General features: G+C 54.2%; 3 protein-coding genes across 6 annotated transcripts; 1 reads left to right on the top strand and 2 right to left on the bottom strand.

Moving 5' to 3' along the window:
• Window positions 1-1,276: 1,276 nt before the first annotated feature.
• LOC113423163 (uncharacterized) lies at window positions 1,277-11,495 on the bottom strand. The gene is made up of 5 exons (XM_087944762.1): window positions 11,411-11,495; window positions 11,068-11,113; window positions 10,608-10,667; window positions 9,052-9,576; window positions 1,277-1,342 (listed from the first exon to the last, which is right to left on the bottom strand). The coding sequence occupies exons 1-5, from the start codon at window positions 11,419-11,421 to the stop codon at window positions 1,334-1,336; spliced, it is 651 nt and encodes a 216-aa protein (XP_087800888.1). The 5' UTR covers window positions 11,422-11,495; the 3' UTR covers window positions 1,277-1,333.
• An 881-nt stretch (window positions 11,496-12,376) lies between these two features.
• FAM131C (family with sequence similarity 131 member C) lies at window positions 12,377-18,025 on the top strand. 2 transcript variants are annotated; one of them, XM_087944761.1, is made up of 7 exons: window positions 12,377-12,832; window positions 14,351-14,451; window positions 15,324-15,399; window positions 16,161-16,343; window positions 16,628-16,738; window positions 16,869-17,145; window positions 17,273-18,025. In XM_087944761.1, the coding sequence occupies exons 1-6, from the start codon at window positions 12,811-12,813 to the stop codon at window positions 17,126-17,128; spliced, it is 753 nt and encodes a 250-aa protein (XP_087800887.1). In that variant the 5' UTR covers window positions 12,377-12,810; the 3' UTR covers window positions 17,129-17,145; window positions 17,273-18,025. The 2 variants fall into 2 exon arrangements, with proteins under 2 accessions (XP_087800887.1, XP_026540230.1); XM_026684445.2 differs by having other exon boundaries at window positions 16,869-18,025.
• An 8-nt stretch (window positions 18,026-18,033) lies between these two features.
• On the bottom strand, window positions 18,034-26,380 carry LOC113423141 (chloride channel protein ClC-Kb). 3 transcript variants are annotated; one of them, XM_087944758.1, is made up of 20 exons: window positions 26,139-26,380; window positions 25,142-25,450; window positions 24,832-24,960; window positions 24,478-24,606; window positions 23,983-24,122; window positions 22,998-23,075; window positions 22,756-22,834; window positions 22,469-22,594; window positions 22,034-22,118; window positions 21,840-21,941; window positions 21,357-21,441; window positions 20,982-21,155; window positions 20,692-20,761; window positions 20,487-20,597; window positions 20,164-20,377; window positions 19,853-19,986; window positions 19,091-19,191; window positions 18,879-18,962; window positions 18,521-18,607; window positions 18,035-18,260 (listed from the first exon to the last, which is right to left on the bottom strand). In XM_087944758.1, the coding sequence occupies exons 2-20, from the start codon at window positions 25,284-25,286 to the stop codon at window positions 18,216-18,218; spliced, it is 2,118 nt and encodes a 705-aa protein (XP_087800884.1). In that variant the 5' UTR covers window positions 25,287-25,450; window positions 26,139-26,380; the 3' UTR covers window positions 18,035-18,215. The 3 variants fall into 3 exon arrangements, with proteins under 3 accessions (XP_087800886.1, XP_087800884.1, XP_026540191.2); XM_087944760.1 differs by lacking the exon at window positions 26,139-26,380 and having other exon boundaries at window positions 18,034-18,260; window positions 24,832-24,979; window positions 25,142-25,269; XM_026684406.2 differs by lacking the exon at window positions 26,139-26,380 and having other exon boundaries at window positions 25,142-25,567.
• Between the last annotated feature and the right edge of the window lie 412 nt (window positions 26,381-26,792).

Raw genomic sequence — 26,792 nt, forward strand, 5'->3', positions numbered from 1 at the left:
TTAGTGGGATCTTCCTGGTGTCATGAAATGTTTGTGGGAAACAAGAATAATACATCTGTTTCTTGCAAAAAAAAAATACTGATCCTTGTATTCCACAATACTAAGAAAAATGTTATAAATGGCAGTTGTTTCTGACAGATAGAAGGCAGAAGACGAGCAATCTTTGTAGAGAATTAGCATATCTGAATTTATTCTGTACAAACAGTATGTGCATTCAATATCGTCAGGGACTAAAGCATGAATTTCCTTATGTTTGTGTATATACTGTAGAATATTTAAAGAAGATACATTATGGTGTTACACTTGCATTTTTACTCCCTTCTTCCTAAATACAAAGTACAGCACAGCACATCAGCACATCAGTCCCAGGCCTGGAAGGGACCTCAGAAGTCATCTAGTCCAACCCCCAAATCATTATGACTCACTGGAAGTCACTGGAATGCATACACAAGTTAGGGAAACAAACAGGGATCAGATCTAGCCTAGTGATGCTAATGCTTTAACATTTAAGCAAGAAATTATTTAACCTTGTATCAGAACAGGCTGCATTTATATTTGAATTCTTCAATACGGATTCCTGCATTGCGATGTCAAGTAGGGAATTTGTATGGGTTTTTTCCCCCGTTTTCTGATAATTGGCACAGATGCTCTCCTGCCGAAACTAAGAGCCAATTTGGTTTAATAATTAAAGCAGGAGGCTAGAAGCCAGCGGACAGCGAGTTTACTCTCTCTCAGTCCAACTCACTTTACAGGGTGGACGTTATGGGGAAAATAGGTGAAGGAAAAATTGTGCGTGCTCACCACCTTATTTTTAAAAATAACTAGCTGATAACCCGGCCGTTGCCTGGGTATTTATTTATCCTAATCCTGTATTAGACAGGAAAAGCCCTGATTTTGGCGACCCGGAATAAACGTAATTTATAATGTTGGATATTCCCCTTTACAAGAGAGAGCCCCCTTGTGGAGTACTGTGAAGCCGTTAAAATGGCAACTCCACAGCGCTGTGCAGTAGAAGCCATTTTAAGGCAGTACAGTAGAAGCCATTTGAAGGCACAACAGGCTGTATCTTGAACACACACCCTGAGGGGTGTTAGGAGTGTCTTACCCCCACAGTGCTTATTTCTAGAAAGTAAGTCATCAGTGTACCAAGTTTGGTTGAAATTGCTCGAGGTGTTCCAGAGTTATGCTGGAACACGCACGCACGCACAGCCATTTTTATAATAAAGGTGGGATATAAATAAAGAAAATAAAGGTCTGTCTTACCTGCAACCATGTTGTCATCTTGCTGTGTTCCATTTCTGGATCCTCCCCACTGAGAAGACGTTTGCTGCAATCACAGATGCTTCTGGAAAGATGTTAGAGAAGGCAGTCAATTTACAGGACTATCACTGCAACCCATTCAATATCACAATGGAGAACTTCTAGTTTCCTGCTCCTGCATTGCTGGCTTTCCTATTTACACATTTACAGAAAAAAACAATTACCTGCCTTCCATCGACGACCTGTATGCTGCACAAGTCAAAAAGAGGGCTGTGAAAATATCTGCACACCCCTCACATCCCGGACATAAACTGTTTCAACTCCTTCCCTCAAAACGACACTATAGAGCACTGCACACCAGAACAACTGGACACAAGGGAGTTTTCCCCCCCAAATGCCATCACTCTGCTAAACAAATAATTCCCTCAACACTGTTCAACTATTTATTAAGTCCGCATTACTATTGATCTTCTCACCATTCCTTTCACCCATCACTTATGACTGTAACTTTGTTCCTTGTATCATTACGGTTTATATAGTTTCCTAGTATGATTTGATTGCTTATTTGTACCCTATGACTATCCTTAAGTGTTGTGCCTTATCATTTTTTGACTTTTTATGTACACTGAGAGCATAAGCACCAAAGACAAATTCCTTGTGAATCCAATCACACTTGGCCAATAAAGAATTCTATTCTATTGTCCTACATAGCAATTTCTGAAGTACTGAGACTCCTACTTCATATGCTGTACTAACAAAACCCAGCTGAATCTAAAGATAAGTTAAGTTACTAATTTAAAGATAGTTTAAACATAATTGAAGTTACAACACTGTGTACTAGTCGCTTTATATATACATGTACATTCACACACGTGTGTATCTGCATATATAGTTGACTGCAATGAGTGGCCATAAAAATTGTGTGTATTCATTCTAGCGTGGAAAAATAGTTCTGTCCAAAGATATTAGATTAGGAAAAGATGCATTTACTTTAGCATGTTCACTTTACTATGAGTAATCTCGGCCAGTTATCATCTATATATGTTTCAGTTTTTTTCTGGTAAGTATCTCAGTGGCATTTTCCATTCACATAAAAAAAAATAGTAAAACTATGCTAGATGTACGAGAGGGACTCAAAACATAAAATGGCTGGCTCATTTTATAAAACTGACCATTTTAGGTTTAATCAGGGCCTTATTAAAGATGAAAGCTACCTAATTAACTGTAAGACTAGAACTCTTGAGGAAAAGGAGCAGTTGTCTATATTATTGGATTTGTCCACTTTTTCAATTTATTTTTATAGAAATCAAAGATTTGAAGCAAAACATCTGACAACAGTGCTTTATCCAGGTTAAATAACAAGAGTAAATTGACAGTACTGACAGTAAGTTGTTTAAAGAAACAGGTTTGGGATACTAAGCTTTTGCCAAATTATCTGCAATTAGCAGTGTGAAGACGCTCTGACTCTAAAATTAAATATGTGATGTAAAGGAGAGTGAAATTTTAATTCAGTGAGGCAAAACAAACTTTCGAGCCCTTCTCTTTATTTAACAGAAAATGTATGATGCCTTATGGAAGCTTAAGGAAGACTAGTGCCGAGGTGGATTCGCAATTTTGTACTACAGTATTTACTGCAGTCTGTTTCTTTTTCCTCTGCCTCAATTCTTTCACCTTTCCCTCAAAACAGGCCAGAAGCCCAGCTGTTGCAGAGCCCCTCTCCAAACACCGACACATCATTCACTTCGACTAAAACATTCCTTCTAAGCGAACAGATCACCTTAATCTATAACAGAAGGCCTGCGGTTAAGTGCTATAAAAATACTTGCTACAAATCTGTTGCAATCAGACAATACTTATCTCCAAAGCTTGTTCGAGAGATTTTAGAATAATCCCTTAGTGAGACATCATGTTCCTATAAGAAGTGACACCGGATTTATATAACAGGGTTTTCAGGCCGCCCTTTAATCAGCTGCAGACCTCGGCCTTCCATTTATTTTCTTTTTTTTTCCCCTCAGTTGCGTTCTCTATAAACACTAACATGCAATTATCTCTGATTTATGTTCCTGTCTTGACAACAGTTTGGTCTTTCCACTTTTGTCCCCCTTTAAGCCACAATGAAGAATGTCTATTTTTGATTCAAGTATTCCAATCCTAGCTTGGAAGTAGGCTAACAAACCCTCCCTTTCCACTGACACAGGGAAAGGACTATCTGGGTCTTCAAAACATTTGGAGAGGTTAAAAGCGAAGCTGGAAAAAGCCTCCAACGGCCTCCTCCGGCACTGCACCTCAAAGAGGGGAAAAGGTGCAAAGAACTAGAGACCAAGAGGCAATTCTGCAAACTGAAACTGAGCACCGCCAACCTGGGAAGCCAGGAAAGGGGTGGGGGGTGGGGGGAATGGCCTGCCTTTGGCCCCCAGCCCTGAGATTGCTGCCTTCTTTAGAGCGGGAATGGGGAACCTGAAGGGGGAGGGTGGGGGGGAAGGAAACTTGGTGGGGGTCCCTCCCCACCGACACCCTTGAGCAGCTAGCAGGAACAGGAGATTCCTGCCGTCTTTGCTCCGTCGCCTCTTTTTTAATGTCATCGTCATCATTATTAAAGATTTCATCTTCAATTCAATTCAGTCTGGGACTGGTAAACACTTAGCAGTTCAAGTCCTAACCAAGGACCTAAGAGCTGTTAAGGTAACGCCTCAGTATATAGGCAGTTCTGAGTAAGATGGGTTGTTGTTTTTTTCTTCCAAAGTCAGAATATTCAGGTATGAAGTTCAAAATTTCCACCTATCTAGGCAGCCCTTTGGGTATTGCTCCAAGGGCTCCATTATTATTATTATTTAAGCTTTAATCTTCAATTCGATTCAGTCTAGGACTGGTAAAAACTTAATAGCTCAAGTCCTAACCAAGGTCTTAGGAGCTGTTAAGGTAACGCCTGAGTATGTAGGCAGTTCCAAGAAGAGTGTTTTTTTTTTTTTTTGTAAAGTCTAATTCAGGTCTAATAAGTTCAAAATTTCCACATATCCAGGTAGCCCTTTGGGTATTGTTCCAAGGGCTCCTATTATGATTGGTACAACTATTTATTTCTTCTTCCACAATAGCACTTCCATTTGCAAATCACGATATTTTGTTATTTTTATCATCCTGTTTATTATTATAAACTTTTAATCATTAAACAAGAAACTCGGTCAGCTGAACATTTAAAAAATCTTATCACAAATATCATTGACTGGCGCTGATGGTTGCTACGAGATGCTGCCAGCATCCTAGGTATTAACTAGGTTGTTGTTATTACTATTATTTACTTTATTCATTAAACATGAAACTCAGTCAACTGAACATTCAAAAATGCATCAAAAATATAATTGTCTGGTGCTGATGATGGTTGATAGGAGTTGCTGCCAGCATCTTAGATATCAACCAAGTACCTTAAGATGTACCATGTTCCAAATAGAGCAGTTTTTTGCAGTTCTGCTGGAGTTAATGCAGGAAGCTGCAAATTCTTGATATTATTATTTTATTATTATTATCATTATTGTTGTTATTGTTATTTCTTCCATAAATCCACACACTGGACGGATGGGACCCCCATGTCCAAGAGACCAGAGGGAAATCTGGTGCTTGGGGGGGGAGATAAAGGGGGGTCCCTCAGCCGAGGGAGCTGCACCCCAGCGCTTCCCCCCTCTCCCTTTATGTGTGTGGGGGGGCTCCCTGGTGCTCCTCTCCTGGCCGGGGGTCTCATTCGCGCCCACAGCTCGCAGGAGCCAAAGCCCAGCCGGGAATTGCGGGCCTCGGCAGGGCCGAAAGGCCGCGAGGAGAGCCTGGGCTTGCAGCCCGTCGCCCCGCAGAGAGGAGACCCACCCGGGGCGGCCTCCTTCTCTTCTTCTTCTTCTTCTTCTTCCACCACCACTCCGTTTCCCGCCTTTTCTTTTCCCACGAGAGGCGGGTGACGTCACCGAGCACCGCTACGCCCCCTGGAGGAGAAGAGCGGAAAGCCCGTCCGCGGGGCGCGGGCGGAAAACTCGCTTCTCCACGCGCGCCTTTGACTTGTCCACAAAGGCGGCGGGGCCCATTTCCACCGTTCCCTGCGTTTATTTCCAACGAGTTGCTGCTGCGGCACGTACCCGAGGGAGGGGGCGGCCGGCCAAGGGAAGCCCCCCCCCCCTACCGAAGAGGGTTAAAAAAAAAATGCCAACACGTGTGTGTGTGTGTGTGTGTCTTTGCACCGAGGCTCACAACCAGCCTAAATGCAGGAAGCCAAGATTGAAACTGTAACGGGGAGCCCGAATAACAATGTTTCCAAAAGGGCCGCTAAAGGCAGCCGTGGGAAAACAGGCCGCCGAGCTGCTTCTGCTCCTCCTTCGGGGGAGGGGGAGAAAGAATCCCAGCAGCCACACACACAACCCCCCTCCCCAAACCAGGGCAGAGGAAGGCAAAGGACGGTGTTCACACGTGTCCCAAACCCCCACCGGGGACTGCAGCTTGAAAGGAGGGGCAAAAGGCCGCCTCTCCTCCGTTCAGCAGCCCAAAAGAGTGCTTCGTTTGAGATTGGACTGCCATTTGTCAGAAAAGGTGTAGTAGGGTCTCCTGCTTGGGGGGGGGGGGTTGGACTAGATGACCTACAAGGTCCCTTCCAACTCTTGTTAATCTGTAGTCACATTTTCTACGGAGCCCCAAGTACAGTGGGTCCAGATAACAAGGACAGGGGGTGATAGTGTGGGGATTCAGGATAAATTGTCGTCCTCCCCTCCAATAAACACAAGGAAACCAACTGCCTGTTCAAATCCACCCAGACCAATTGCAATTACCACCCTTTTTATTTTTTATTTTAAATAAACACTTTGGACAAGTTGCTTTGAGTTAAAAAAATAAAATAAAAAATCACGGCCTTTCCCAAGTGGACAGACCCAAAGCACCAAGCTAATTAGATCTCATATAGTTTGTATTTTGTGACTTCTAGTTGTAGGAAACTTCAGCGAGGATCCATGTTTGCAACCCACAAGAAGCCGAGGAGGAAGAGGAGAAAACAGAACCCACATTTCCATTCCCCTCCAGCTCCTCTCATTCAAATAGGCATCCTGCAGCATTTCACACACATTGGACTGGACCATCAATCTTATTCCGCATTCTTCCCATTTTTAGAAAACTCAACTTTGCTGCCAAGGGCTGCGATGCAATTGTGCTTTTTTAAGAAAAAGGATCCTGTTAAGATACCCGTCTTTGCAGGACTCTTAAGTTTAGCAAAAAAGCTGAGGTGAGGAGGAGAGGGACCCCTTTCTTACCAAGAAAGCTGCACATCGATTGCAAGGCCCAGTTTCTGACCGGGCCTTGCAATCAGACCAGAAGAATCCTTTGCCCTTTATGTCCACGTAATTACAGGGTCGGCAGCCAGGACGGTGCCGCCTGGCACATTCCTTTAGTAGGAAAGAGCGATTGACTCTTGACCGAGCATGAAGTGAAACATAGTGGCATTTCCCCGACTGGATGCCGTGTTATCTTGTAAAGTGGACAGTCCAGAGGTTGCATAGCAAGACGCTCCCGAGAGCCCCTGTGGGCAGTCATGCAGGAAACAAGTTTGGGTCATTTCCGGGAGGGCGAAAAAGGCACCGGCACCGTGTAGAGTGTAGCGTGGAATTCCAAGTGTGGGTTAGCTCCGCAATCCTTGGCGAGCGATGCACCAGATTTTATTTTTTTTCCAGTCGAGGGGAATACAAGTCTGCTACAAGGAGCCACAACGGTTTTGTAAATTAGGAACGGCTGTGAGGAGGAAGCGGCTACAGATATATTTTTCTGCATTCCTTGGTGGCAGAAAAGTTCTGCGGTCACCCGTTGGAAACAGACGGGGCTGGAGAAGATCTGGGTGGAATTTGCTGCCCCAGAAATGTGGTGGGTTGGCTCTGGCTTTAATTGCATCAGTGTGTCAGGAGGGAGGTAAATTTATGGAGGAGAAAAATGTTCCATGCCCTGAGGAATTTGTACCAGTTTTTCATTATGTTACCATAAAGCACTTAAAACAGAAAATGATGATGTGCAGCAAAATCTACCAATAAAATTCTAAAAGCAGCCATAATCGGCAACCGTGAGGAAGAACAGCAATAAGAGGAATGAAAGGAGGCCTTCATTGTCCAATCTGCTGGTTCAGAAAGAATCCATGTGAAGGAGGAGGAGGAGGGGGATGGCTTCTCTGCCCGGCCAGATTGCACCCAGGGCTGAACCTGAGCCAAAGCCCAGGGGAGGAACTGGAAGAAGGAAAAAAGCCCACTTGGGCAGGGGGTTGGACTAGACGACCTACAAGGTCCCTTCCAACTCGGGTTATCTGTTATCACCTCACATGCTGGGGCAGCCTCAACAGCCGCCTTCTGGGTTCCCTGCCCATGTTTTGAGGGTCAAAAAAGCCTCGCATGCATTTAGAGCGGGGAAACAACAGGTGTGACAATCCCCGTGAAGTTTCTGCTCCCTTCAGAAAGCTGCAACCTGTTTACGTGCGGGCTGCTTTCTCTCATCCTTTCCAAGGGTCACCTTGGCAAGGTCTCCATGGAAGGAAATTCAGCCTAAGTCCCCAAAGAGGGCAGGTGGGATTTGGCTACCTATTCTGAAGAAGACAACAGGCAGCGTAGCATCACCCACTCGGAAGTTTGCATGAGCAATTCTGCAGTGCCCTCCCAACCACCCAGAAAGGCCGGAGGAGGAATCGGTTGGTACAAGAGCACCCCTGGTGGCCATCCCAGATATGGCTGCCCGCAGAAGCAGCCAGCCTGGAAGGGGGCAAGGAAACTTGGCGCCTGGGCAAAAGGGCGGACCGGCGCATCACCAGGACCCCCGCGGTGCCCTGCCTCTTTGCGCGTGCTGAAAGAAGGCCGTGCTTTGGCTTTGCAGGTGTGCACATTTTTTATTCAACACCCCAAGTGACGGTCCGCTTCAGCGGGATGCACCTCAGAAAAAAGACCGCGGTAACAAGGCAGAAGTAACCATTTTCACCCCTTTTCCGGCTGCAGAAGCCTTTCCCAGAAAGGACTCTCAAAGAGACCCCTCTGCAGTTCTGAAAGCAGAGTGGGCTTCTGGACACAGCTTGATGTTGCCTTGACCAGTGGCTCCAGGGACCCAGGGGCAGGCCTTTTCGGGAGCCAAAAGAAAATCGGTGGACAAAGTAACACCCACGCAGCCCTGCTGGCTCTGGGCTTGGCCTGTGGGGGGGAAGGAAAAAAAAAAAAGAACAGTGTTGCAAAAATGGTCATTTCGCTGGATGGTGCCCCCAAGGGGCATTTCCTTTGAAGGGGAGGATGACCGCCAGGGGATCCTGCTTCTTGCACCCTGTTCCGAAGGGGTGATCCTTCCCAACACCCAGATTTCCAACTCTCTTCCCAGAAGCCGACAGTGCCAAAGGGTCAGGAAGCCTGGCTCTCAGCCAGCCCGTGCAGGAAAGCCACTTCTCCCACACCCGTGCGCCCTTAAGAGGCCACCTCAGTGAGTGAGAAGGTTGGAACAGGCTACCTACAGGCCTGCTTGGGGAGGATGCCGGGGATCAAGGGAACCTAGAGACCTGTAGAAGCAAAAGACCTGGCCTCAGACCGCTGAGGGAAACCAGCCTTGTCCTCCCCTCCAGCACTGGCTGAAGGGGAAGCCTGAGATCATCGAGATGCTCCCTTGCCAGTTTATCTAAAGCTAGAGCAGTTGTGCCCCAAGGAAAGGAGTCCCTCTCCATCCCACATCCGGAGAGGAGAGCGAGTCCTCCACAGAGGCCCCCTGAACTGAACTGTCCTCCAGCACAAGGACCACCAATCCTTTCCGCACAGAGCTCACCTCCTCTTCCTGGAGGCCACCCGCTGCCTCCTGCGGCAGCCCTTGCGGAGCCTCTTCTGCTGCGGCTTCCGCTCCTTCGGCCTTTCTTGGGCACTTGGCGTCCTGGCCATACAGGAACTGCACACAAGGCTGCAGCGGTGGCAGGGTCTCCTGCTCGGACGGAAAGGTCTCCCTCGCTACTTCCTCTCTGTCCAGCTGTGGACAGAGGGAAGACAGCGTGGCCTCCAAAGCCAGCCGGGCCTCGTGAGCTCCTTTCTCCAGTTCAGCAGCGCTCCCGGCAGCCTCCTCACAGGCCACCCTCACCCTCTTCTCCAGGAAGGAAACTTCTGACCTGAGCTGCTCTGCCAGCTCTTCCTTCTCCTGGATCTGGCTGGCAGCATGGAGCATATCCGCTTGAAGGGAAGCCATGACTTCTTCCTGCTTGGTATTCAGCAGCTTTATCTGAGCTTCCAGTTCCGCCACCTTTTCATGCTCTACCTTCAACTGATGGTGTCGTTCCTCCCAGTCGGCACTCAAAGCTTTGACCTGGGCCAAAAATATGGGGCGCACACTCTTCAAAACCTGGCTCAGGTTTCAGTAGGATGACATAATTCTACCTGTGATCACTTAAACCTTTCCCCCCTATTCTGCTCCCCATCTTCTACTTATAGCGAACGGCAATTTCACAGCCCCCCGAGGATAAGCTGCAAAGCCCAGCCCTTCAAGACATCTCAGAAGCCGACAGGCAGAAAGCAAAAAAAATTGTTAGAAAGACAACATGAGAAGTGAATGCCTGTGGAGAAGGATTCGGAGCAGAGGTGGTGTTCAGCAGGTTCTGGAGAACCGGTAGCATAAATTTTGAGTTGTTTGGAGAACTGGCCAATCCCACCTCTGAATGGCCCCGCCACTCCCATCTCTTCTCTGCCTCCCATTGAGTCCCAGCTGATCGGCTGGGTCTCCTTGGGTTGCCCTGCAGAGAACGGAGCTGGAAAGCAGATTAGTTAGGGGCGTGCATAAGCGCACCAATGTGCCTGTCCTATTGTTGTTGTTTTTTCTTATATGTATCCATGTATTCATAACTATGTTTTTTTACTTATACCTATTATCTTGTAAGCAATTGACAAACCAAATAAAATAAATTAGTGGGGTAGGGGAGGGAACGGGGATTTTGCAGTAACCTTCCCCTGCCACGCCCACAGAACTGGTAGTAAAGAAAATTGAATCCCACCACCGATTACGAGGGAGTAAAACTGTCGAGAGAGCAAAAGGAACCAAGTTACAGCGGCCTATTTTCCGTGGACGTAGAAGAGAGTCACCGCTGTGCTAAGTGCCAATGAAAAGTCTTCATTTTTCATAGGCGTTAACAGGCAACGTGTTGTTTTTTTTCCTGCAACCCGAGAGGGTGGTGGGAGGGTACTATAGAAAAATGTCCAAACTTTCCACGCTATTCGCAACCTCATCTTTCTCTGGCCAGGAAACAAGATTCCCCTCCCAGGGGGCTCCCATCCCTCCTCCTGCATCCCAGAGGGCAAGAGGCTGTTTCTGGCTGCCCCCAAGGAAGCTGGTTCCGTGCCTACCTTCATCTGAATGGTCTCCACTTGGGAGAAGTCATCTTCCATTTTCTTTTGCAAAGCCATCTGAGGGAAGAAAGAGAATTGAGCTGCAGGGCTCTTTCCTGGAGTAAAGGGCCTGCTTGGGGAGGGGAGGGGATAAGATGTGCGGTTTTTTTGGGGGGAGAAACACCTTTGGACAATATGTGTGTCCCTCCTCTCTCCCCCTCCCCCTCCCCCTTCTCTCCCCCCTCCCTATATCCCTCTCCCTCTATTTTATTGGTCCCCCGCCCACCACACACACACACACAAGGCTTCCCCCAGAGAAAGATGCCTGTCCTCGCCACTCGCCCGCCCCCCCCCCCAGCTGCCAAGGGCGCTCAAAACAGGCCCGAGGCCCGGCAGCGAGCGCGGCTTGCGCTGAGGGCGCGGGGGGAAACCTTTCGGTCGGCCGCCATAAAGAGACGCCCCCGGCCCGGCCACTCACGAAGTTCTTCTCCAGGCACTCGACGGAGTGGATGCCATCGCCGCACCTGGAAAAAGAACCCGCAAAACCCGCCTCTGGAGCAGCAGCAGGAGGAGGAGGAGGAGGAGGCCCAACCCCGGCGGGGCGCAAAGGCAAAAGTCGGGCTCGTTCGGCGGGGCCTCAGCCGCCGCCCCGCAGGCTTCGCTTGGACTCAGCAACGCGTGCCTCAGGGCCCGGCCTCGGCCATTTTTCCCGCCAGAACAAGGCAACCTCATTGGCTCCCGAGGGGTCAAGTGACCTGCAGCCGAGGCTGCTCCCTTCCCACCCACCGGGTTCCTAGAAGGGCCGCCGGTGACTCACTCACTTTTCCTCCATGGAGACGCTCTAGCCTACCGCAAACCGCCCTCGGGCCGCTCCGGCTGCTATTTGAACCTTCCCTCCCATTTGGCGGCCCCGCCTTGCTCAGGGACCCGCCCTTTCTTTCCTTTCCCCGATTGGTTGGAATCGAACCGTGACGCGGCGAGGGTAGGGCGGGGCTAGAGCCGCCAAGCAGGCACAGCTGTTTAGACTAAGAGGAAGGAGGGAGGGCTTGGGGCTCGCGGGCGGTGCGAAGGGGGCGTTGGGGGGGGGGAGATCCATGATCGGGATATATCGGGGGAGTTCTTTTTTTTATTTATTTATTTATTTTCCTTTTTTTATTTATTAATTCCTATTGGTTTTTAAGACAAACATAAACAAACAAAACATAAAAACATCAAGCCATCTTCCATGTATGTATGTATGTATGTATGTATACGGTGTGTCGGTTGGTTTACAAATTGGGGGCCCGGGGGGGGGAGTTCTGATTGGCCGCCGCTCCAGATCCCCTTCCCCACGCGCGATTTCGTCTCCCCCAAGTGCCTCCTACCTCCCCAAGCAACCCAAAGGCTCCGAGCAACCGTTCCCAGGGCCAGCAGGTGCTGCTGGGCTCCCCAAAGGGTGGCTGGGATGCCTTTTTGGCCCCACGGCGTGGAAGGAACCCCGGATTTCTTTGCTTCCCCCCACACCCTCCTCCTCCCGGATGATCAGGGCCACGCATGAGCTGATCCTGCCTTGCCCGGGTTCCAACTGTTGCCCCAAAGCTCCGTGGGAGGCTACCCTGCCATGCCCGGACGCTCCTAACTCCCGATCTCGGGGCTTGGAGCGGAGGCCTGCCGTCCCAAGGCTGGCACGATCGCCGAGGCTCGGCAAGGAAAGGACCGCCTTGACGCGAAGCAGCTGCAGGCGACGTGGGGTGGGGGTGGGGGTCTTGGGAGGGAGGAGGCGCCGCAGGGCGAGCTTCTGCGGGGGGCTAGCACGACCGATGGAGCACCCCTTCCAAGGCCGCCGTCCCCCCCCTCCTCGGGGGCCGTGGAAAGCCGCGGAGCTCCAGCGACCTCCGTGGAGGCGGGACTGCTTCGGCGCTCAGCGAAGCCTCTCGGGCATCTGGGGCTTTTTTGGGGGGATGCCCGGCCCCTGAGCGACTTTAGGGGCGAGGCCCATCGCTCCCCTCCCCGAATCCCTTCTGCTCCGTCCTTTTGGAAGGGGGGAAGGGGGGGGAAGGACAGGCGGCGGAGGTAGCCCCCTCCAGCGCCGGACCGCTCCACCTTTCCACCAGCCCAGAGGCCGTTTGAAGGGCCAGCAGGCACCGAGCGAACGACGGCTCCTCCTCCGGGGCCCCCTCCTCGATGCGGCCGGCGGCTCCGGCACGCCCCCCCTCCCTGCCGCCGCCGCCGCCGCCCCGCCATGGGCTCGTGCGCGACCAAAGGTGAGCTGCCCCCGCTCGGGCTCACGTTCCCCGCAGGCCGGGTGGGGCGCAGGGCGACAGCGAGGTCGGGTCTTGAGGCTGCTCCCTGCAAAAGCGGGGTCTGCGCGCCCGCAGCGGGAGAAAGGCGCGCCGGGGGTGGGTGGGGGGAGCTCTTAGACAGGAGCCCGACCACCTTGCTTCAATCTGGGCGATTTTATTATTATTATTATTATTATTATTTTGCGCCTCCACGTACCGTCCCGGTCTATGTCTGCACCCTTGTAGCTTAAAAGGATGAGGGGAACCGGGGTGGGGGGTCTGTGGAAGTGGTTCCCGCTTTGGGACGGAGGCGAGATGGGATCGCCTCCCTCGGCTCAGCCCACTTGCCGAAACACCCGGATCCTTCAGCCATCCAAAGGCTGAAAACGCTGCAGTGGTCTTTCTGCATTCTGTCCATGTACAAACGGCGGCCCATTTTTCCTCTTAGAGGACGCTGGAGAGCATCTCCTTCCTCAGCAGCGCTTTTGCGTAGTACCATGGCAAGGGGGGGGGGGGAGGTTGTTTGCAAACCCCACCTGTAAGGTAGGAGGAAGATGGGGCCAGAAACTCCCACAACAAAGACTGTGTAGCAGCAGGCAGGTTTCCCCCAAGGGAAGGGGGGCAGGTGAAGTCTGCAGGGTGACAGATGTGATGGAAAAATAGTCCCAGCCCAGGGAGAAAGAAGGCAGCCAACAGTCAGCCTTGTTTTGACCACCAGCTACTCACAGAAACCATCAATTTTTCTCACTGTCAGGAATCCCCCAAAACACACACACACACACACCCATGGACCGACACTGGTCCAGAAACCGGTGGGTGCAAACAAGCAAAGCCCCATTTGCAGGATGTAGGTAGCACACAAAACCACGCCCTCCCCGGTCTGCAGAAAAACCGCCCCCCACAGAACCGGTCCCTGGTGACCCAAAAGGTCGGGGGTTGAGGGTTGGGGGCACGGCACTAAGTCAGGGGTCTCCAACCTTGGCAACTTTTAAGACGGGCGGGCTTCAACTCCCAGCTTTGCTGGGTGAGGAACTCTGGGAGTTGAAATCCGCCCAGTCTTAAAAGTTGCCAAGGTTGGAGACCCCCGGGGACTAAGTGACCGAATATAGGTTGGACAGGATTACTTGGTCTGGTGGGTGGATGCTTGTGTGTGTTTTTAGGGGGCGGGGAATTTTGGCGGGCGGGATGGCGGCATTCGGGGATTGTCATGTGTGTGTGAGTGCACGTTGAGTCTGGTCTCTGGGTGTTATGTGAATTTCGTTGTATGTAGACTGTGTATATATGTACAATGACAATATTCAATTCAATTCAAGCGGCTGGAAGGGTGGACACTATGAGGGCCAAACTCGTAGTAGAGCAAGGGACACCCTCCCTCCCCCACATTGCCTGACTTTTGGGGAAATGGCTTGAAGGATGTCTTAGCTACACGGCCCCTTCCTCATCCCACAGCCTGGCCTGGCCTGCCTGCCTGCTGCTGAGCCTCTTGCTTTCTTTCTGCAGAATTCCTCAGGAAGGCCCATAAGGAGGGAGGCAACGTCCCTCTGCCGGACCAGGAAGGCGGCAATCCACCTGTTTCCCCCCCAAAAGAAAGCAACTCTGAGGTAAAGGCTTAAGGGGACCCCCCCCCCCTCCCCTTAAGATGGCTGCCTGAGGAAAACCTTTCTATCCCATTTTCCCCCACCCACCCTCCCGAAAGCAAACACGTTTTTTTTGACAATGAAAACTACACCAGGGCAATGACAATGAACGATACATTGAGAGACTGCGCACCGTGAAACTGACGCACCGTCGGGTGGGAAGCCCCAAGCATGAAGGCAGAGGGGCAAAAACGGCGCCGAGGATGTGACAAAACCCCAACAGCAGGGCGCGACGCGTAATTTAAAGGCCTGCTGCTGAAACTACAGCCAGGATGGTCCTCGAGTACACACGTCCCGGAAGGGTGGGGGAAGAAAAGGACATTTCAAATTGGGGGCAGCAATGGCTAGAAGCCCCTCCCTGCACCCTGTTTCCAGGAGGGTCTTCAGAAATGGTTAATATCCCTCCCCTCCCACCTCAGGCTCTGGTTGGCATGCAGTTCCCCCTCAGAGGTTGGGGGCGAGGCTGGGTGTTTCCGTAGACCGGGGTCTCCAATCTTGGCCACTTGAAGACTTGTGGACTTCAACTCCCAGTCTTCAGTACTGAGGGATTTGAAATGCAAGACAGGGAGAGATTAGAAGCTGCTGATAAGGTTCCCGCGGAAGAGGGCAGGCCATTCCTTTGGTGCAGAGGCCTCCAAACTTAGCCACTTTTTAAGACTTGTGGACTTCAACTCCCAGAATTCTCCAGCCGGCATAATTGGCTGGAGAATTCTGGGAGTTGAAGTCCATGACTCTTAAAAGTGGCTAAGGTTGGAGACCCCTGCTTTAGACCCACAACCTTCCAGGGCTGGAATAGAGCAGGCCACCCTCCCTCTTTTTCTTTTTTTCCCCTGCAGAAGCCCTCGCGGGGGTCCGGAGGGGCTACCTTGGCGGCCTACGACGTGACAGCCCTTGCTACCTCCTCCCTGCTGGGTAGGTAGGCCCTCTGGATCAAGGGCTCATCTGGCAACTCCGCCATTTCCTCGGCCGACAGAAACTATGGAAAAGGGGCTGCTTCTCCACCAGGGCAGCCTCACGCCAAAGGCCAGGAGAGCCGCACTGAATGCCCCTGTCTGGTGTCGGGGGGGTCCTTGCTGTGGCCGGGGGGGTGGGGGGGGAAGAGGAGGTAGCCACAGTGCCTGAGACACCTCAGGCTGTGTGGGGTCTTCCTGCACGGACGATCCAAAGGGAATGGCTTCCAAGGCATCGGAGCAGCTGTCCGAGAGAGCAGCTGCAGCAACGCCAGAGAAGAAGTTCTAATCTGGATTCCTGAGAAGAGCAGAGGGTGGACTAGAGGGCCTCAAGGTTCCCCCCCCTCTGCCAACGTGATGATCCTCCTCTTCCACTGGGCAACTCTGGCGATGGTGTGGGTGTGGTCAGCTCAAAAGGAGCGTCCTTTTCGGTAGAGGGGCCGGGAAAAGGGGAGGGGGCCCCACCTTTTCTGAGGGGGGGACAATCCGGCCAGCCCTGCAAAGGCTCTTCCGTTGCAGCTGAAGCGTTTTTGGGGACAGCAGGGGAGACTGAACACGTCTTGCGATGTTGGTTTCCATGGAAACCCTCCACAAGCCCCCTCCAACCAAGGCTGGGAAGGCAGCAGAGCCCGCGCGAGCGAGCGGCATTCGTCCCCATGGCTCCCCCGAGTTCCCCCCTCTGCTCGCGCCTGGCCTCAGTCCTGTTTCCCCTCTGCCCTCCAGGCCTCGTCCAGAGCCTGAAGGACCACATCACCAAGCCCACCGCCATGGCCCAAGGGCGCGTGGCCCAACTCATCGAGTGGAAGGGCTGGAGTGCTCCCCCCGTGGGTTGGGGGCAGCCCCCCGGCGAAGAGGTGCTCTACGAGGAGCTGACCGACGAGCTGAAGGAGGCTCGGTTTGCGGCAGGTGAGGGGAGGGAAGGTTGGGAGGGAGGGAGGGAGGGAGGGAGGGGCGCTGGTGGAACCAGGGAGGGGGAGAGGAGGGGGTGTCTGGCCAGCATTCTCTCTGTTGGCAGCTACTGGGCACGCCTTGCTTCCTCCCAGGGGAAAACGCACAAGGATGGCTGGTTGATCCACTGTTCTCTTCGGTCTCCTCCTGGCGCTTGCATTTTGGGGTGGGTGGGTGGGTGTTTCGCAGCCTTGTCCCAGGCCGCCTGTGCCTCACCTCCCAGCTCTCCGGCCCCTCTCCAGGTGTGGCTGAGCAGTTTGCCATCACGGAAGCCACCCTGACTGGTTGGTCCTCTCTGAACGAAGAGGAGCTGAAGGACAGGGGAGGCTCGCAGGACGTGATCCGGCTCCAAGGTATGACCCCTGGCCTTTGCCCCGGGACGGGTCCATTCCTTTGGCTTCTCTTGCAGTCCCCCTGGCTGTGTCCTTCTTCTGACTCTCCTCCTCCTCTTCCTCCTCCTCCTCTTCCTCCTCCTCTAACCAGATCTGGAAGGCATCTACCTGCAGGACGGTCTTCTCTTTGGCCCACCGCCTCTGGCGGGCAGCCTCCGGACCTTCGGGCTCTCCAACCAGGAATCCCCCATCCCAAGCGGACCCTTGAACGGGAAGGACTGGAGCAGCTCGGGAAGGGCAGAAGGGAAGCCGGTGGGCCCACCCGACGCCCACAGATGGCAGCAGAGTGCCACATCCCTGCGCTACATGGACAGCAGCTCTCCCTCCGAGGACGAGGTCTTCTATGACTAGGCTGGGGTCACTCCGGGGTGAGGCTGGCAGCAACGGCCGGTGGCGGTTAGCCGCTCCAGGAGGGGCGGGATGGCGTGGCTGAGGAGGGGGTCTCGCTCCAGACTGAGTGGCCTCTTTGCGAGCCCATCCTTCTTCCCTTGGCAGCCTGAGGAGCTGGTCTCAGGAAGTGCATTATGGTCCCAGAGCTGTTCCGGTTGCAGGAGGACGTGCCTTTTTTTGGACACAGCCCCATCCAGGATTAGCACTTTCAGCGTTGAGACGGACTCTGCGCTGCCGGCTCGGCGATGGGAGAGGCCCGTGGAGGATGGACTCAGGGGGTCGGTATCCGGGTGGAAATTCGGCCCAAGGCTCCCTTCGGAGTTTCCTGCCTGTCCCTCCAAGCGCTTGCTAATGTTCACAGAGCAACGTCCGATCTTTCCTTATGGACTAAAGGGGGCCCGGCCCCAGGGAGGCTGTACTGAAGGTGTAAATAAAAACAGGTGCCGCAGGAAAACGTCGTCCACCCTTTTTTGCCTGGAAGGGACTTGCTGGGTGCCCTCCAGACATGCCCTCCGTGTCTGAGCTGGGAGAAAGGGGCCGGACCCCAGCTGGGGAAGGAAGGAGCAAGGCAGGCTTTGCTCTGATTGGACTGAAGGACATGTCTGGGGGGAGGGGGGGGGACGACAAAGGAGGAGAAGCCAGCAGGGTCCTGGGACTCTTCTTCTTGAGCTGGGGAAAGGACGCTGCCAGCTGAAGGCCACCCACCCCCCTTCATCCAACCCCCCCCCTCATCTCACGCTACAACTTCTTCTCAAGAATTGCCCAAGTGGGGAAAATCTTGAGACTTCCATTACATCGCAACCATTCTGTTGTGTCTTGGCAACTCTTTCTAAAAGGCCCAAAGGTCTCAAAAGGGCCTACATTTTTCCACTTACGCCACTCTTTATTTTTATTTTTTAATTAAAAACTTTGCATTGAATCCTTCTTTAGGCAAGCCGGACAATTTCTCTAGCAAACACCCCCCCCCCACCCAAGAACGAAACCTACGGCTTCACGTCTCCAGCGCTCTCTTCTCTCTCTCTCTCTCTCTCTCCCACGGGCTTTACGATCACCCGGCTTTGGGGTTGGCCAGCTCTTCGATAGCTTTCCTGAGCTGAAAAAAGAAGGAAAGAAAAGAGCGAAGCTGACAACGGGGCACAGGGAGCGAGTCGGTCTTGCAAACGTCCGGAACTGCCTTATCTCCATCGGAAACTCGCCTTTTCCCTCGTCAGCTCAAGAGGGAAGCTGCAGCCCCCATTTTTAGGCCAGCGTTGGCCTAGCCTCCTGCTCCTCGTTGGCCCCGCCAGGAGGAGGGCTGGTGGGAAGGAGGAAGTGCACCTCTCCGTGCGCTCCTGGGGGAGCCCAGCCACTCACCTCCCTCCTGGTCACGATCCCCACCACTTTCCCCAGCTGGGTGACAAAAGCCCGTTGCAGGTTCAGCATCTCAAAGAGGTTGTGGGCCTTCAGGAGAAGAAGAAGAAGAAAAAAAGAGAGAGCGGTTCAACGCTGTTTCCTTCAGGAGGGAAGGGGGGGGCCCTTCTCAGAAACCCCTTCCCCCAATGGACCCCCTTGCAAAAAAAACCCCATTCCCCAGTCGATCCCTCCCTCCCTCCTCAATGGTTTGACAAAGCGGCGGCTTCCCTGCCTCCTTCACCCTGAGGCATCGGCAGAGGAATGGGCCTAGGTGCCCCAGACGGAGGCGACCTGGGCAGCGCTCGGCGGCCTGAGGTACCTGGTGCAGGGATGTCCACGGGGAGAGCTGCAGGGTCACAGGACTGATGGTGCAGCCTTCTTTCAACGTCTGGCCCGAGAGAAGCTGGAAGGGAGAAGCAGCGCAGCCATGGAGGTGCGGTGCAGTGGGGTGGGAAGGAGCCCTGTGGGGCCCCCCCCTCCGGAAAGCACGCGGTCAGCTCTTATCAGAGTCACCCCCTCTCAGACCCCCACCTCTTTCCCCAGCTCCTCCTGTGGCAAGCTGGAATCCTCCTGGCTCTGGAGAAACCGGATGAGGCTGGACCGCTGGATCGCCCCCAGCAGCATCTGAGACTCTGGGGGGGGGGGAGAGAGAGAAGCAGAGGGAGGGGTCCACTTTGGGTCGCCCCGCTATAAAAAAAAAAAGATGTGGAGACTCTAGAAAGAGGGCAGAGAAGAGCAACCAGGATGATGAGGGGACCGGAAGCTAAAACATAGGATGAACGGTTACAAGAGCCGGGCGTAGCGAAAAGGAGGACTAGGAGAGACAGAACGGTGTCCCAATATCTAAGGGGCTGTCACAGAGGAGAAGGGGATAATTTTCCAAGGCACCAGAAGGTCAGACAAGGAACAATGGATAGAAACCGATCAAGGAGAGAGATTCAACATAGAAATAAGAAGGAATTTTCTGACAGGACAATCAACCTATGGAACAGAAGTTGCCCTTGGAAGTTGTGGGAACGCCAACCTTCAAGAAGAGATTGGACCGCCATCTGGCCGAAATGGTATAAGGTTGAGCAGGGGGTTAGACTAGATGACCTACTAGGTGCCTTCCAAGGCTGTCGTTTCTAGGGACGCGGCCGTGTGCGCGTGTTTGTGCGTACGTCCATATTTTTGTCACAAATGCTTCAGTGCCGCTCCAGCCATAAGGTGGGACCCTCCCACCCGAAGGATCCAGCGTGAGTCAACCCGACGCGCGCCCAACAAGCACCTGCGGCCTTCAGAACAGTGCCTTACCTGCATTGTCTACCACAGGGTACTCCTGGTCCTCCGTCATGGTGAGCACCTGGAGGACATCGTGAAAGGTGGCTTCCTGGGACAGGATGACGAAATCGGTGTTCATGAACTCCTGGGTGATGACCCTGTAGGACCTGCAAGGGAAGCAGCGCTCACCACAGAGTGATGGCTTTATCGGGGAAGGGTGTTGGGGAAGCGGGGGCTGCTGGTGCGGGGCCGAGCAAGGTCAGGCCAGAGGTGCTCTGGGCACGTGCAGAGCGGAAGGCAGGGCCGGTCCCAAACCCCCGAGCCCCGGACGCAGGGCAGCTCACTCGATGTCCCTGCTGCGGATGCGAGGAAGGTACGGCAGCTTCTTCACGATGATGGTGCCGTCGTAGAAGGAAGGCTGGAACTTCTGGGCAATGGCGTTGGCCACCAGGACAGCCAGTAGGACAGGCAGGATGTGGGCGATCTGCCCGGTCATCTCGAAGGCCAGCAAGGCAGTGGAGAGGCTGTGGGTGACCGAGCCAGAGAAGGCAGCGGCCCCTGGAGGGAGGGAGGGAGAGCAGAGGGTGGCCGATCTCGGGGAGAGCAAAGGGGTAGGTGGGGGTGGGTGGGGGGGTTGGCTTCCTCCCCCGGGTACCTCCTGACGTACCTGCCAGCGCATAGGCCCCGGGGATAATGGGGCTGGGAGGGCCCTCAGCAGTGATGCCCAGGGGGAAGAGGAGGGCTGCGGCTTCGCCCACCAAGCGCCCGATGGCAGCTCCTGGGGAGGACAGAGGAAGACCGCCGTTCCCCTCAGACCAACCTCCCTGGAGACGGCTGAAAGCAGGCCACTGCGAGCGAGCGGGCGCACTCACCGTAAATGAAGATGGGCATAAAGTACCCAGCGGGCATAGGCATGGTGGTGGCCAAGACCAGCATCCAGAACTGCAAGGGCAGGAAAGGGTCGACGCTGGCAGCCCGGCCTTTTTGAGCACAGGGCCCCACGGTAGTGGCTGGCTGACCCTTCAGCGAAGCAGGCGCTCGGGGGGGAGAGTAAGGAGAGCCCCCGGCAGGAGCTCTGCAAAGGCCCAGAAGACGCCGGAGGAGACCTGGCCCCGAGAGCGAGTCCTGCTGCAGGCCAGGCAGAGTGTTCCCAGACACGCACCTTCATCACCAGGAAGACGGTCAGGGTGCCGAAGATGGAGATGTCCGGGTGCCACCACTCCTGCCACAGGTTGAGGGGGTCCACCTGGGGAGGCCTGTCGAGGGACACGTTCTGGGAAAGGACGCTCCAGGTACGGTTATCAAGCAAGGAGGTGAGCAGCTCCTTCATGTTCAGCTGCACAAAAAATAAATAAATAAAAGGAAAGGCAACGCTTGGGAAACGCTCCCCACTTTCTGCCCCGTGGCACAGAGGGGCCGGCAGCCACCCTCTCTCCCCCCACCCCCATGCCTTGCCTCCGCTCCTCTGGTTTGCCCTGGCCGAGAGCCCGTGGCACCTCGTGCGTTCCCAGCAGGCTCTGCCTAGGCTGATAGTTACCCTGGAGGCCATGAATTGTCCCAGGCTCAGAGGGAAGGTGATGGAGGACAAGAGGAAGGCCACCAGCACCGAATAGAGGGGTTTCCTGCAAAAGAAGGCCCCCCGAGGTCAGGGGGAGGGAGAGGGGAGATTGTCTCCGGAACTCAAAATAGCCGCAGGTTATGAAGGGGTCTGGGCTGGGGGGCTACCACAGGCAGCTGTACTTCTGGGGGTCAACCTCGTGATGGAGAAGCAGAGAAAACCTTAAGAGATGAGCCTGAGATCAAAGAATCTGGAGAATCAAAGAATTGCCTGGCTGCAATTTTCTTCCGGCGAAAAACTGGGGTGGGGGGCGGAGCGATCTCACTTGCTGGCCAACGGTGGTGGCCTCCCCAGTGAGCCGCCTTTTCGGGGAGCCCACTTCCTGCGCAGGAAGCCCCCTCCGCCTCTGGCAATCCAGGGAACCCCAGGAACCACCCCGGGGGACTCTGGAGAGCTCCTTACTCGGCGGCCAGCAGTCTGGCTGTGAAGCGGTTCCTCCGGACGTAGCCCAGGAACCAGCGCTGGCAGAAGAGGTACGCGCAGCTCAGCACGCCGCAGATCACGCTGAAAGGGAGAGCGGAGGCCTCCCGGTTGGCAGGTGCCCTGGCTGCTGCATTCCCCCCGCCCCCAAGACCACAGGGAGACCCACTTCTCACCCGAGGAAGGTGAAGAAAATGGTCTCCGGCAGGTCAAAGGGGAAATCGATCTTAAAGCTGGTCTTGAAGAGGGCTGTGATGGTTTCTGGAAAGCAGGGGTGCAAAAGTTGGAGGGCTCCGACTCTGATCTCCTGGGGACCCTTTTCCCAGCTCCCACCCCACTACCCCGCCTCCCTGCCTGGCCCTCAGCCAAGCAGCCAAGCAGGAAAGGCTCGACTCCAGTCTGTTCTGAGGAGCCTCCAAGCGCCATCCAAAGAAGGGCTTGCTCCCTGCTCAGTGTGGCCTCCCCCAGCCTCCCACCTCACCCACAGCCATAGCCTCCGTCTCCTCCGACGCATCGTCTCGGGTAAACACTCTCCCACCCGCCCTCCTGTCCCAACAGCCCCCAGGCAAGAGGGGCCAAGGGATCCTTCCTTTTGGCCCCTCGCTCCCCACCTTGTTCGCTATTGAAAACGGCCAACAGGCGGAACATGAAGGCGCCACAAGTCGCCGAGAAGAAGCCCCTCCAGTAATCCCGGACAGCGAAGTGGGAGGACACGACCTCGATGCTGAAGAGGACCCCTGGAGGAATGGCAACGGGGAAGGTGGGGCGGGGAAGGTGGGGAGGGCAGTCCAGAGAGTCCAGCCTCACATCCATCAGCCTGGCCCCCCAACCTGCTTCGGGCTTCCCTTTGCAAAGGGTCTTTGCCAGAAACGGAAGCCGCGTCCCAGCCACGTCTTACCGCTGATGGGTGCGCCAAAGACGGTCGCCACGCCCACAGCCGCTCCTGCCACCAGCATCTCGTTCTGCTTGCTTTTATTCTGGGCGAAGAAAAGGGGGTGCCCCTTGGTGAGGGTGCTGCCAAGCTGCCCTCCAGGCATCGGTCCCAGGAACCCCCAAAAGCTGGGCCGCCTTCAGTCCCTCCAGCCACGCAGCCCTCAGCTGGACCCTCCCTGGGGTGCGGCCTCGCCTCCTCAGCCCTACCTCGTACTCCCCAGAAACGCTGGTCCGGATCTTGCCCAGGTAGGCGGCAATCATGCTGGAGAGGTGAACAAAGGGTCCCTGCAGAGGCCGGGCAGAAGGAAGACAGTGATGGAGGACCCGAAAGGCTCAGAGGGAGGGAAAGCTGGTCAACAGAGGCCCTCTCCATCCAACGGTCATCTCTCCCAGCAGCCCCCCTCCCCCAGACAAGAGGCTCCTCTCCTGACCTCAGCTGGACCTTGAAGGTCTCTTAGGAAGGAGGTTTTTTGCCCCCTAAAACTTTCCCCTCGGTTGCTGGGCTGACTCTGGCGGGATCTTTTTCTATGTACACTGAGAGCAGGTGCACCAAAAACAAATTCCTTGTGTGTCCAATCACCCTTGGCCAATAAAGGATTCCTATTCTATTCTATTCTATTCTATTCTATTCTATTCTATTCTATTCTATTCCATTCCATTCCATTCCAGTCCAGTCCAGTCCAGTCCAGTCCAGTCTAGTCTATTCTAGTCTATTCTAGTCTAGGTCTAGTCTATTCCCATTCCAATTCCTATTTCCATTCCATTCCATTCCTATTCTATTTCTATTTCTATTATTTCTATTTCTATTTCTATTTCTATTTCTATTTCTTATTCTATTCTATTCTAGTCTATTCTATTCTAGTCTAGTTTAGTCTAGTCTATTCCCTTTCCTATTCCCCTTCCATTCCATTCCTATTCCTATTCCTATTCTATTTCTATTATTTCTATTTCTATTCTATTCTTCTATTCTATCCTATTCTTCATTCCTCTATTCTATTCCTCCAGGCACCCAGTTCCTTCCTCCTGTCTTTCAAACTTCCCCCCGAGACGCTTTCCCCTTTCAAACCGCCAGAGCTTTCTTTCTGGGTCCAAAGGCTGACCCCCTCCCCTCCGGGGCCACGGAGGCCCTGCGTGGAGGCAAGGGAGGGAGGGAGAGAGAGACCCCCCCTCCATCCAACCGCTGGGAACGTACCACTTTGCCGAGGAAGAGGGTGCTCCCGCAGGCGAGCGTGCAGGTCAGCCCCACGACTTTGGCCCCAAAGTTCTCTATGGCCAAGTACTCCTCCAGGATGACTCCCGTCAGGATGGTCTTGAGTTCGGGGATGCCAGAGCCTGGGAGAGAGGGCAGAATGATCTCTCCACCGCTTCTGGCAGGAGTCCCTGCCCAGAGGCGTCTCAGACCCTAACTAAGGAGCCAGGGCCAGACACGGTGTGTGAAGGAGGCCCTGGCCCAGGTTGGCCTTTCCTCAGCCACCTTCCTTTCAGGGAGAAGAACAAGGCAGCAGATGGAAGGAGGAGGAAACCTTCATGCTTCCCAACGGGCACAGGCTGGACATTTTTTTCTCCCCTCTCCTCTCACCCAGACCCCGGGGAGAAGAGAAGAAAGCCGCTTCCCGGTCCAAGGGCTGGAACTGGCAATGAAACGACCCACTGGGGGGGGCTGACCCCAGCCTCCATCCCACCTCACCTCCAGCGTGCTGGGTAATGCTTTGGACAAAGCCCGTGGAAAAAGCGGAGAGCGCGACTGGGTACATGGTCCAGGAGAGGAACTTCAGCACCGGGTAGTCTCCAACCTCTTGGTAAAGCCACAGGTGCGCTGGAGGATCCAAAGGGAGAGTTCGGAAGCCGGCTAGGAACTGAACCGACCCAGGACGGCTCTGAAGGGATGGAGAGCCTAACCCCACTCCCCTCCTCTTGAAACGGGCCTCTCTTGGGGCACGGGGTCTCCACAAGCTGCACCGAAAGACGCTCTTTCCTTCTGCTTGTCCCCCAAATGTCCAGCTTGAGGAAGGCGGTGGGGTTTGGTGGGGCAAAAGCTCACCTCTGGCAACCCTGGAGACCGTGAAGTCCATGGCGAAGCTGACCAGCGCCATGATGACGCCCAGGGCGAAGAGGTAATACCAATCGTCCCCAACTCGGAAGAGCTGCCGCTTGAGGCACTCCAGGCAACCTGCAGAGGGCAGCAGAGGCTGGGAATTACGGGTCTGCCATTGTAATGGAACCTCCTCCAAGGATGTGTGAAGAGCCCCAAAGGGTCAGCGCCTCTGGACAACATCGGGAACGCCTCAAGCCTCGGTGCCACCCACGTGGAAGCCACTTTTGTGGCTGGGTGGGATCTCCCAGGCTCCTACCGTGCACCTTGCGCCGGGCTTTTGGCCAGGGTCTCCAGTTGTCTTCCCAGGGCAGGAACACATTTGCCGCCTCCTCCTCCTCCTCCTCTTTGTTCTCGTCTCTTTCTTTCTCCCCGCTGACTCTCTGTGGCCTCTCGGCAGCCATGCCCCGAGGAGGCTGGGAGTGGGAACGCTGGACCAAGCCCAAGAGGAGGAGGAGGATGCAAGCTGTCTGTTTGCAAGCATCAAGGTGGACGGGGTCCCCAGAGGCCTCCTGCTACAGCTTGTAGGGCTCTTGGCCACAGGACGGAACCCAGGAGGCACCGTTCCCTGAAACGCAAAGGCTCTGGAAAGGTCGAAGGAAGAGGAACACGCGCACCCAGATCCCCCACCCCCAACGACACGGTCCTGGCCACCCTGCAAAGGGAAGATGCTCCATGGGCAGCAGCCGCAAAAGGGCAAGGGCACTCTAGGAAGGCGGCATTTCTATTGCCTGAGGGAGCCTCGGATACTAAAGGAAATCCAGACAACAATGCACACTCTTCCCCCCACCCCCCCCCCGCTCAAACACAGCCAGGGTCCCCTCAATGGCCTCAACTGGTACCTGTGCAAAGGAGACTCACCCCACCTCAGCCGGCTCAGCTAAGCGCGTCTGTCCAAGACTCCTGCTGCTCCTGGGTCAGGGCGACTTCTCTGGAGCCAGTTCCCTCTGCCTTTGCCCTGACCTGATCCAGGGCACATGCACACACCTGCCTCCCGGGCCCTCCCTCTTTTCTCTCCCACACCTCCCTCCCTCCCTGACCTCTAACTATCCGGAACTCTCTCTGGGACCCACAGGAAAGGCCCTCCAGCCAGCCCACTCCAGCTCAAGCCAGCCTTCACGACAAGCAGCACAAGGAAGGTGGGGCGGGCAGGCGGGCAGGGAGGCAGCTGGCAACCGGCCCCATTTGGCTGGCTGCCCCACACCTTGCCCCCCCCCCCCGAGGGTCATTAGTTTCGGTCAATAGAGCTCACTCACCGTCCCAGTTTATGCTCACCTCCCAAGGTCCAGGTGAGCCGTGCGTGGGGTGTGTGTGTGTGTGTGTGTGTGCAAAACCAAGACCAGGAGGGCCAATTGCTGAACAGTGCCAGCCTTTCATGATCCTTGCCATCCCATCAGGCAAGCCCCTAAAATGGACAGGCAGCTACTCACACAGTCCCTGGGGAGGGGGACAGACAATGTGAGGGGGGCACGGAGGGCACTGCTTGCTACAGGTCAAGAGAACTGGCTTATCTTGTAAACAATTGGCAAATCAAATAAATAAATAAATAAAATAAATAAACTCATAGGGAGAGGCCGAGAGCAGAGGCTGCAGGGCAGGATGAGCTCAGGGGGGCCATTCCAGCAGCAAGGGAAACAAAAGGCATGGAACAAAACTGCACCCCCAGAAATAAAAAGCATCTGCTGTTACTCCCCAACATCTCCCCCCACTCCAACTTCTACATCAGGCACAGTTTCTGAACTCTTGAGTGAGTTCCAGGATGATTTACGGTCCCTGGGCCCCTCTCCTCCTGCCAGCACCCCAGAAGTGGAGCCTAAGGGCCAGAAGAGCTGCAATGCAACGGGCAACGGATGAAGCCGAGTTAGGGAGGACATCCTGCCCTCTGGGGCTGGTTCTGTGGGGAGGGAGAA

The sequence above is a fragment of the Notechis scutatus genome, chromosome 16 (assembly GCF_049901735.1).
Source record: "Notechis scutatus isolate UNSWTSFEM ecotype Mainland chromosome 16, rNotScu1.2, whole genome shotgun sequence".
Lineage (NCBI taxonomy): Eukaryota > Metazoa > Chordata > Lepidosauria > Squamata > Elapidae > Notechis > Notechis scutatus.